The sequence below is a fragment of the Cataglyphis hispanica genome, chromosome 23 (assembly GCF_021464435.1).
Source record: "Cataglyphis hispanica isolate Lineage 1 chromosome 23, ULB_Chis1_1.0, whole genome shotgun sequence".
Classification (NCBI taxonomy): domain Eukaryota; kingdom Metazoa; phylum Arthropoda; class Insecta; order Hymenoptera; family Formicidae; genus Cataglyphis; species Cataglyphis hispanica.
The window spans coordinates 3217990-3228717 of NC_065976.1; the positions used below are offsets into that span (position 1 = coordinate 3217990).

General features: G+C 29.1%; 2 protein-coding genes across 5 annotated transcripts; both read left to right on the forward strand.

Moving 5' to 3' along the window:
- The first annotated feature begins 269 nt into the window (after positions 1-269).
- Positions 270-5995, forward strand: LOC126857876 (nucleoplasmin-like protein). Of its 4 annotated transcripts, none has more exons than XM_050607732.1 (5): positions 270-474; positions 737-852; positions 2313-2526; positions 3427-3515; positions 3899-4244. In XM_050607732.1, exons 1-5 carry the CDS (start codon positions 453-455, stop codon positions 3980-3982), a joined length of 525 nt encoding a protein of 174 aa, XP_050463689.1. In that variant the 5' UTR covers positions 270-452; the 3' UTR covers positions 3983-4244. The 4 variants fall into 4 exon arrangements, with proteins under 4 accessions (XP_050463689.1, XP_050463687.1, XP_050463690.1 ...); XM_050607730.1 differs by lacking the exon at positions 3899-4244 and adding an exon at positions 4642-5995 and having other exon boundaries at positions 271-474; XM_050607733.1 differs by having other exon boundaries at positions 272-474; positions 3439-3515.
- Positions 5996-6126: 131 nt separating this feature from the next.
- Positions 6127-8434, forward strand: LOC126858039 (centromere-associated protein E-like). Its single transcript, XM_050608045.1, is given in 6 exon segments — positions 6127-6654; positions 6881-7022; positions 7310-7713; positions 7824-7990; positions 8225-8322; positions 8325-8434. Coding segments are annotated over 6 exon segments (1032 nt in total). The 5' UTR covers positions 6127-6543.
- Positions 8435-10728: the final 2294 nt, after the last annotated feature.

Genomic DNA, 10728 nt, shown 5'->3' on the forward strand with positions numbered 1-10728 from the left:
CTTAATATCATATTTTATATAATCGTTTTTGAAAGATACAGAGTTTTTACAGAAAATTAGGTAAATCATCTAACACAAAAGATGATCAAGTACGATCAAGGTTATTGCACGGAAAAAAATAAATTAAAAATTTTCGACAAAAAATTAGGGATTTTTAAAGCGCATCGCTCCTGATGTCTCTAGCAGAAAAGCGGCAATGCCGTGCGCGTCGCGTTGCACCAATCAGCGCGCGGTACGTAGTCTGGGCGCGCAAGGTCGAGTACGCGAAACTCATTTACTACGCGCTCGTCCGGCGACTGGCACGTGCGGCGACCTTTCCCTCGCGCAGTAACACAGTAACCGTTGCGCACACGCGGCGTCACTTTTAGCTTCTTCATCACCGTGTACGGCACGCATACGTCTCTCGAGCACATCACGCTGACGAGAATCCGTTAATATCAGGACCGATCGCCATGGCAGAGGAGTATCTGTACGGTAAATATGATCGGCTGCGGTGCCGCGATCACCATCCGCCCGTTATTTAGCGTCTCGCGGGGATACTTACGCACTGTCGGCCATTCGAGAGCGAGGGGGATGCGCTTGGCCGAGACGCCGGCTGGGCATTCGGCCATTGCGACCGACCCCATTGTCTCCTACGAACCGGCATAGACGGGCGAAAATAATGTCGCCATCGCCATCGTCGACGATGGCACATCTCCGACATACACGTGTACACGATTGTGATTTGTGTGTTCAGGAGTCACCCTCGAGGGACCGAACGCGAGCGAGGTATGGGACCCAGAGCATAAGAACGATGATTCGGACAGTGCGGCTCAGCACATCGGCGCCGATCAAAAGCTCATTATAAAGATGGTAAGTGCGATGTCGTCGACTTGTATGATAAAACGAGATCGTCTTCGTCTCGTCGCAGCCGCTATTCCACGATTCTTTCTCCTATCCTCATCGACGAGAAGAGGTAGCGCGATACGATGTTACGTCTCATTCCATCATATTCTTACCGCACGTAAGATAAGTATGCGTTTATCAAATTACAACGACAATGGCAATGTTCAGTTTCGATGCATATGTAACGCGGTATCCTCTCCGCTTCATCGTATCAGAGACGGAATTTCGATCGTCGCGTCACATTTTCGGGAATACCTATCTACTCTTGATTTTTTCCTCGCAATCTCGTCATCATCTCGAACGAAAGTTTGCGCGCGAAACTTCAATCGCTATGTCGTGACGCGAACATGTCTCCTCTTGTTTTTCTAATTAGAAACTTTTTTTCCACCGAGGATATATAAATCAGGATGAAACGCTCGCGACGATCATTAAGTTTTTTTTTTCTTCCGGATGTTCATTTACATTCAAGACATTTAACTGCTTATTTTTAGCACGCGGATTCCGATTAAGTGCAAACATTTTGTTCCATTTTTTTTTCTATCAACGATGTACTTCCGTTCTGTGACGTTGTAAATGCAGTCGAATCTTCCACGCGTAAAAGGTGACTAATTTTGGAGGTCTTTCTGACCACTGTGAAAGTTTGATGCTTGGCGCCATTTTTTAATAACGGCTTCGCCCTTCCCCCATTTTACTATGGGTAGAGTACTATTATATCGGAATAAAGATTTTAACGGAATTTTTTTTATGAATAGGTAAATTTTAGAGGACACGGATCTATAATTTAATTAATGGATCGCGATGTGTGGGAAACTACAGAATTCTATAGCGCGCCGATTGCCGCGTGGCATCACAAAATAAATAATAAATATTGAAACATTTATCGTTAAGTAATTTTGTAAGAATTATATGCTGTTCTTATCTATATTTTTATTGAAGTTTTAATTAAATTTTGATAAGTAAGAACCATAATATAGAACATCTTTTATTCATATTATCAGCATTTTTTGCTGTTTTCATTATTAAACATTAAATTCAAAGTTAATTTTATGGAAACATTTAAACTTATTTTTCAAACATTTTTTTGTTTATTCTCTTATGTATATGAATTATTATTTGTATATAATTATCTTTTTGGAGCCACACTACTTTCTAACCTATAAAGGGCTAGTCACTAAATAAATTAATTATTATAAAGAAAATTTTTGAAACACAAATAAATATTTTAGATAAGATGCATTTATAATTATACATATTTTTCTTTGAATAAGCCATGTTAATAAACTTCTGTTATTAAACTTCTTTTAATTATCTTATATTAAAATTATGAATCTATGGATAACAATTATGTCTAAAATATTTTAATGTTATTGCACATTATTGTATGCATTTATTTTACTCACATAATTGCTATTATATAAATTTTGCAGGCTCTGCTGGGACCAGAGGCCAAGCCTGGTGAGCTCAATGTGCTGCAGGTAGAGGCAATGGGATTAAAAGGACCCATCAAAACACCAATTGCCTTGCTGGAAATGGGAAAAACAGCACAGATTATTCTTGATCTCAGTTTTCCAGATCCTCCTGTTACGTTTACATTGGTTAAGGGTAGTGGGCCTGTTCACATAGTAGGACACAATCTCCTTGGTATGTACATAATCTTTGTATAAATATATCTATGACTTAGATTTAGAGAAATTTAGAATTAATTTTGAAAAGTCTTATTGATAAATTGTAGCCACACACATTTTATTGTGTCATATTTTATTTTATTACATTCATTATAACTTATATACAATCTTGTATTGCACACAACTCAAAACAAAATGCTATACATGATATGCATCTTTTAGTAACTTTGATTAAAAATTGCACATTATGTTTTGTTTATACATTTTTATATTTATAAAGCTACATTAAATAAAAAGGCGATATGAATAAAATTGGACGCCTCTTTTAAAACAATATGTTTTAAAAACATTACAAAAAATTAATTTTGTAAGATACAGTGGAAAAGAAGAAAAAAATATTGTTATTTTAATAGTATTGATATTTTATAGCAAAACTTTATAATTGTACAATTCACACTTGTTGCTTTTTATTAATGCTTGTAATTTAATATATATATATATATAATATTTTATTTTGTATATATTCAACATTTTTAAAGTAAGATTAAATCTGAAATAAATCTTATTATATATTACACATATATCTACATATTAAAACATAACTAAATTTGATTTAATGTTATGATGAAATTTTTTCTCTTTCTAAAAAATGTCATACAAGTTTAGTTATAAAATATTTTCTTAGTAAATTATAAAGTAAAAGTTTTTTATAAAATATTTATAATATATTTGTAACTTTATTTTAAACATATTTGATTAGAATAGTTAAAATAGATAATAAGTATTTTTTAGTAATAATATTTATTTATAATTGATATATATATTTTTTATAACAATATTAAGTAACAAACTTCTTTTCCAGATAGTTTCTTCTGTAATTTTTATTTTTTAATTAGCTTTAATTATTTTTAATCAGCCTATATTCCAGGTGCACATATTGAAGAATTTGACGATATAGATGATGAGATGGAGGAAGAAAACATCGATGATGAGGATGATGAAAAGGTATGTGTATGTTGGATGTGAATTATATTATATATATTATAAAAAAGTTATCGAGAATATAAATATGTATTCTAGATAACAAATATATTTATTGTGATAAATTTCGCCAAAATGCATTTTTATAAATAATATTATATAAAGATAATTATGGGTGAGGCATGTAGATATTACATTAAATTAATAGCAGAAATTTATACAGGATGCATCTCTAAAACCATGACAAATATTTTAAATGCACAAAATACGTTTAAATATCTCATAATGTCAAATTATAATTTACTGTAGAGAATTTAATAATGCATCTCGTGATCTTTATTTAGTTTGTATATTGCTAAAAATTAATAGCAAATTTCAATTATATATATTAGAAATATCAATTTCAGGCACCGCAAAAGAAACGAAAGAGAGAGATGTATCCTCCTTTAGCAGGGGATAAAAAAAACGGCCTTAAACGGATGAAGATGTAGACAAATAGAATATTAAGATTAAAAACAATATATAACTGCGTTATAATTAATGTGTCTTTTAAAAAATATCATTGCACTAAAAATTTAAATTTTATTCGACTTTATTATATTTTTAAGATGCAAGGAATTACAATTTGACGAATTTGAAAAAGTGGAAGTGATCCATTTGTAAAAAGTCATGAATGTATCTTTGATCTATTATATCTGTGTTCTCATTCCATGTTCGTTTTATTTTTGTAAAATAAATCATATTTTGCAAAGAGTTGCTTTTATTCTTTAATCATGCTTCCTTTTTTTCCACTATTGCAAAATGATGCATTTGAATTATAATTTGTATTTAAAAATCAAGAATTATTACATATTAACATATGCATTAATTAAATAATAAAAGCAAAATACATTTTCGGAAAAATTCAAATATTAATACAATGGAATTTTGATTATAAAGTGCGATAAAGTTTGATGTTAATTTTTGCGAAACTTGCTAAATAAAAATGCATGAATATATGTAAGGCCTCCCCATATTTATTTTAAAATTTTTATAAATTGATTTACAATATCAAATTTTTGAATCTTATAAAGTATGGAAGTTTATCAAAATATATGATTTTGTTTGCTTGTACAATTTATTGCATGATTGCATTTTATATTTCTTGTAGGATCCTGAAGATGAAGATGATGAAGATGATGAACCTAAGAAGAAGAATGCCAAATTAACAACTGCGGCCAAATATAAAAATCAGGCTAACAAAAATAAGAAAAAATAAGCACGAGCCTTAACGTTATGAAAATAAAACTTTTAAGTTAGGATATTAAACATAAGTCCATCATTAATATCATCCGCGTTTGTGCGAATCTAGTATCATTTCATCAGATTATTACAAGTGTTGCCTTCCATCTTTCTAAAACACAACTGGACCAACAAAATGAAGTAATTACATTGCATATAATTTCAAAGTGATTGAATCGCAGTTTTCTAAGTTATGAAAAATTATTATTTCAGAAAGTGCTTGTGTCTATTATTGGTCAAAAAAAGAGTATTGGCTCAAAATATTTTCGTAATCTTTTCATATTTCTGTAAAGTAAAGCAAATTAAAGCTTATTATGATACATAACTTCAGTAGTATAACATTTTTAAGATGCTTTTGCAAAATGATATATATGCATATTTAGAATTTAATTTTTTAAAAAAATGTTTTTATGACAAGATTTTTATAAGGACAATTTGTCTGTCTTCAAGAAGTACCTTCTAATTGGAATAATTGCAACATTTAAAATTCTTTATTAAAATTATTTTTTTATAAAATTTTATATAAATGATACTAGAGGGAACTTCTAAAGACAAAGAGTACCATAGGTGTTTTTCGAAATTATTGCTAGAATAAATTAATCATTAGACATAATTTTAACAATTTTATATAATTTTAATGTAAAGCAATATTTACATAATTTTTGGCCCAGTTGTTGTTAAACTGTAAAATTTATGGAAAGCACAAGAGAGAATTTACATATAGCAAAGTATTTTGTATTTTCTGTTTTCTTTAAGACCATGTTCATATTACACGATACACTTCCAGAAATACAAGAAAAATATATTTTAACATATTCATTTAAATATGATTTTTGTCAATAGTTTCATGTAAAAAAATTATGAAAAAAAATCCATATAATTCCAATATAATTTATTATTTTTATGTGTACAAGATGAGGAAAGATTTATTAATCAGTCATAATGCCACAATTTTACTTGTGTCTCTACAGATATCTGCATAAAAAAAAAGAAAACATATGTCATTTCAACATTCATTCCATTTGATAAAAGATAATAGAAATGGGGGTTACAGGTGTACTAGATAAAAAGAAATGCTCTTACATCAATGTCATATGCAATTAAAGCATAAGTGACACGTGTATAAAACACGTATGTGCGATTGACAAGTAGTATGTGTGTGTGTACACCTATTTTGTACATATACGATACAATAAAAAATTTCACAACTTTTAAGATCCGTATTGCTTGGGTGAAAAATCTTCATTTGAGTATAACCTGTTCTGCAGAAAGCAATTTTCAATATTATATATATCGTAAAGAAAAATTTTCTTTATTTCTGAGATGTAAAGCATAAAAAAATTATCTTAAAAATTTATTTCAGATTCATAAATATAAAAAGCAATATTCACGATTATATTCAAGATTCGTTATGACGTTTTCAACGTTTTTTATTTGTTTAATTTTATCTAATGTCTAATATGTGTCTCATTAACCATGTATCTGACAAGTAACTTTTGCATATAAGCATTATTTCTAGAGAATCTGTGCAACATGTCATGTTCCTTCATTTATAGCTTTACATGAAAGAAGAATATTCTTTTAGCATACATATCTTCGAATTTTAAATAGATTTATTTATACAAAAACAGTCTGAAAAAAATTATAAATCTCGGATATTTAATTAAAGTATATTGAACACACACAAAGTGTAATGTGATATAGTCAATAAAATAACAAATAGAAGACTCACAAATGTTACAGATTGGCCTTTGGAGTTATATATTGTGATATGCAGAATATTCACTTGAATAAATGTTCTACTAATATCACAGAGAACAAAGATCCTCAAAACATTGCAGAATATGAGATAAATGATGAAGTAGTAACTTTACAGCAACAAGTATGTTATATTTTATATACACGTTTGTAAGTAATTAATGATTTATATATGGAATCTATGTTAATTATTAGATTTGGTATTTATATAAATTGATAAGACGATACAGATAAATTTATATATTTTAAACATTTATAACTCTAAATAATTAATCTATGTTATCTCTCATATCATTAACAATGTAATAATATTGTTAATAATTGATTCTTTTAATTTTATTTACATCAAGATAACAGAATTGAATAAAGCTATTGTAAATTTAGAAGATGCTATGCAAATAAAAGATACACAAATAGAAAACACACATCGAGAGAAAGGAAGATTATTGGCAGAACTAAAGAAACAACAAAGATGTAATAGAAATCTTAAACGTAAGACTCGATCATTATTAATATTTTGCAAAGTATATATATATATATATATATATATATATATATATATATATATATATATATATAAAATATATATTAATTTAGGGCATTAGTTAGTATCATTTTCGATTAAGTTATTTACCATAATGTAAATAAACTCTTTGCATATCTTCATTCAAATTTATGCACAACTTGAGTATTTATCAGGAATAACTTTAAAAGATGTTATTCAATAAATATGTATAAAGTGTTGTTTTAAAGCAATATATTAATCATTTTTATTGTAGAACAGTTAGATGATGAGAGATTTTTTTATCAAAGGGAGAAAGACCACTTTATTGAAGAAATGCAACGGTATAGGACTAAATATACTGGTAACATGTCAAAGTTTCAGCAACAACAGCATAAGGAACTGGAACATACGCAAGATATGTTAGAAATGGAAAATAAGCGACTCGAAGAGGAATTGGTGAATAAAAATGAAGTTATATATAACACATGTATAAAGTTTCTTCGTATGAAACATGCCAAGGACACATTAAGATACAAATTGGACCAGCTTTTACATGAGCATCTGCTAGTAATAGCAGAAATGATGGAAAAGTTAGATGAGGCGAGAAAAGAACTTAATTTAATTGTATCAGAGAAATTTCAGGAACCATTGCCCCTCAATAAAGCTAAATTTTTACAAGTAAACAATAATAATAAATAAATAAATATATATATATTTATGTATTGTTATCCAATCCAATAACTTTTGAATTAGACCACTTATATTATACATTATACGTGAATTGTTAGGTTGTACAAAAAAATAATAGATTGATGTATGAAAATGCGACATTAAAGGTACAAGTTCAGCAACTTACACAGAGCATAGAAAAGTTAAAAAGTCAGATACAAAGACCAAAAAAGATTAATATAGATGCTAAGATTATTGAGAAATTATCAATGCAAAACAATACAAGGTATGTTATGAAAAGTATATATGGAAATTATATATATCCGAAAAGATACTTAATTTTATTAGAAGCCCAGCATCATGCAAATGTCATCGCACACATACATACACTTAATATATATTTAATGTTTAATCACACATTTAAATTTAATAATTTAGTTTATATTAGATATATATGAAAACAATATAACTATATTGATGTTTATATATTTTTTTACTAATATATTTTCTCATGTTTCAGGTCAACTCTAATCAACAAAACGGAAAAAATCGCTTTACTCTCTAAATTATCTCAACCTATCAATTATTTTGAAGACGCAAAGGTAACAAGTGCATTATATATAATATGCGAAATATTGAGAATTACGATTCTAAAAAATTTCAGACTGAACGCGCTCAAAGTGCACCGGGAATTGTAGAAGCATCTGCAATTTCTCAACAGAATAGATAGCTCTTCGAAATAAACAATATGTGTTGAATCACACTTTTTGAATGTCTTATTAATCGGTCAAAAGTGACAGAAGTCAGATGACAGATAAGAACAGAGATGATGAGAGATAAAGATTTTATTGCTATAAATATTTTACTCTGTCGTTGATATAAAAGATCTCCTTCTTCAGCTGGTATCACGCAAGATAATGTCGACGAGCTCTTTCTTATCAACCGATACAATATTGGAAAAAATATAGAGGGCGATTACATTCACTCTTTTTGATTTCAAAATCACTTGCTTCCCGCTTTCCTTGTGCAACATACATGCGATCATCGCTCTCATCTTTTTACATCATAGGAGTTTCGACGCGTATATTTTCCGTCATCTTAATTTCTCAACAAGGTCAGTAGCTTGAATGTATATATACTACGATTTTATAACAATTAAAAATTAAAAATTTCAAAAAGTAATTATATGTATCCGTTGTGCGCTAGTCTACGCGATGGATATGATATTATTAGCATTTTCTATTCATATTAATGCAATTATAAAAGCGATTATACGAACTGAAAGAACATAGAGGAAAGCGATTGATGGCCAATACTATTTATTCGTATAAGCCGATCTGCTTCTTTCTCTCCTCTTCTCCGATAAAAGGTATCGATAAAATGCAGAAGGGACGTCAATCGAACGATAAATTCGTGGGCGTTGAACTATCCTCTATATCAGATCGTAACGGCGCGATTAAAACGATAAAAAAAGACACGGTGTTCAATGACGCATTTAGATTTTTGGAGCTTTGAATTACTTTATGCGCAAGCCACATTCTCACAGAACATATTCATCATACACAGAAATAATCTTTATTTTTAATTTTTGAATAAATTATTTTTATTTTAATTTTCTTAAATATTGACGATTGAAGAATTTAAGTATTTACTAACAATGAGAGAGAAAGAGAGAGGAAGAAAGAAAACTTTAAGGTTTTATTTTTATTACATATATTAAATATATAATTATATTTAATATGTTGATCTATAATTATTAATTAACTATTAATTATTAATTAACTCGAAATCGCCAATACGCGAAAATATATCCGAAAATCGTCGAAAGTGGCGAGAATGTTTAGCGACGCCCACGTTGTCGTCGGGTAAATGCAACGTTGTTTATTTCGTCGCTCTACGACGGAAAGAAATGCGGATCAGCGGGTGGTTAAGTGCTACCAGGGAAACCTTTAGGACAGTTTAACGCTTCGCTCGCGAGCTCCGATCGTTTCCAAGCCCCGCCATTAAGTCAGAGTCCGAACACCCATCGACTTCCGACAACGACGTCAACAAGGATATTTTCGCGGCTGGTGGAATACAATCGCGCGGTTCTTTAGCACGTTCTTTAATACAGAAAATTATAATTATAAAAATCATAGCATCGTAAATCGATATATTACAATAATGAAACACATCGATTACGCGCGCGAATACGGACTGCAAAATTTGGCCCCGATATTCTCGTCACATATCTAGCGCTAAATGCGGTGGTCGTCCGATATCGAGTTTTATTTGTCGCGTGAATATCGCGCTCACAGTGCTAAATATGCACTATGGAGAATAATGATCTCTAGCTTTAACCTTTCCGATGAGTGTGTGTGTGGCGATGAAAATATAATTAACAGGAACAATTTTATCCTATAATACTATCGCAAATTACGAGTAAGCCGGGTAAAAATACCTTTTTCTTTTTTTTTTTAATATAGAAAGAAAAATTGCATTTATTATTTGATATATTTAATTATACATTTATATATATATATATTATCCAATTTAATATACATGTTTGCACACACATATCATTCTTAACTATATTAATATAATATTGTATTCTTATATATCTCAGAGACAAAGAAATATTCCTTTTCCTCGTATTGCAAAAATTCTTTAAAATTTAATTATATTTTGATATCATTCATGTAAGGAAAAAAATTCATGCTTATCAACATAAATTATTAACATAAATTATTAATATAAATTATTTATATTAACATAAATTAGGCTAATTAAATTAATGTAATTTCAAAGATTAATTCTGCGCATTTGGTATTATATGTTTTATTATAAAATTTAATTTTAACGGAATATATTTTCTCTTATATATCGATCTGTGTTACATTTATTATATGTAAATTTTATATGTCGTATCTTTATATCTTAAATGTCGTTACGACTAAAAAGATAAACTTATCTGATAATTCGTATATATATTACTTTGCTAGATATATATATATATATATATATATATACATATACGTGCATTAT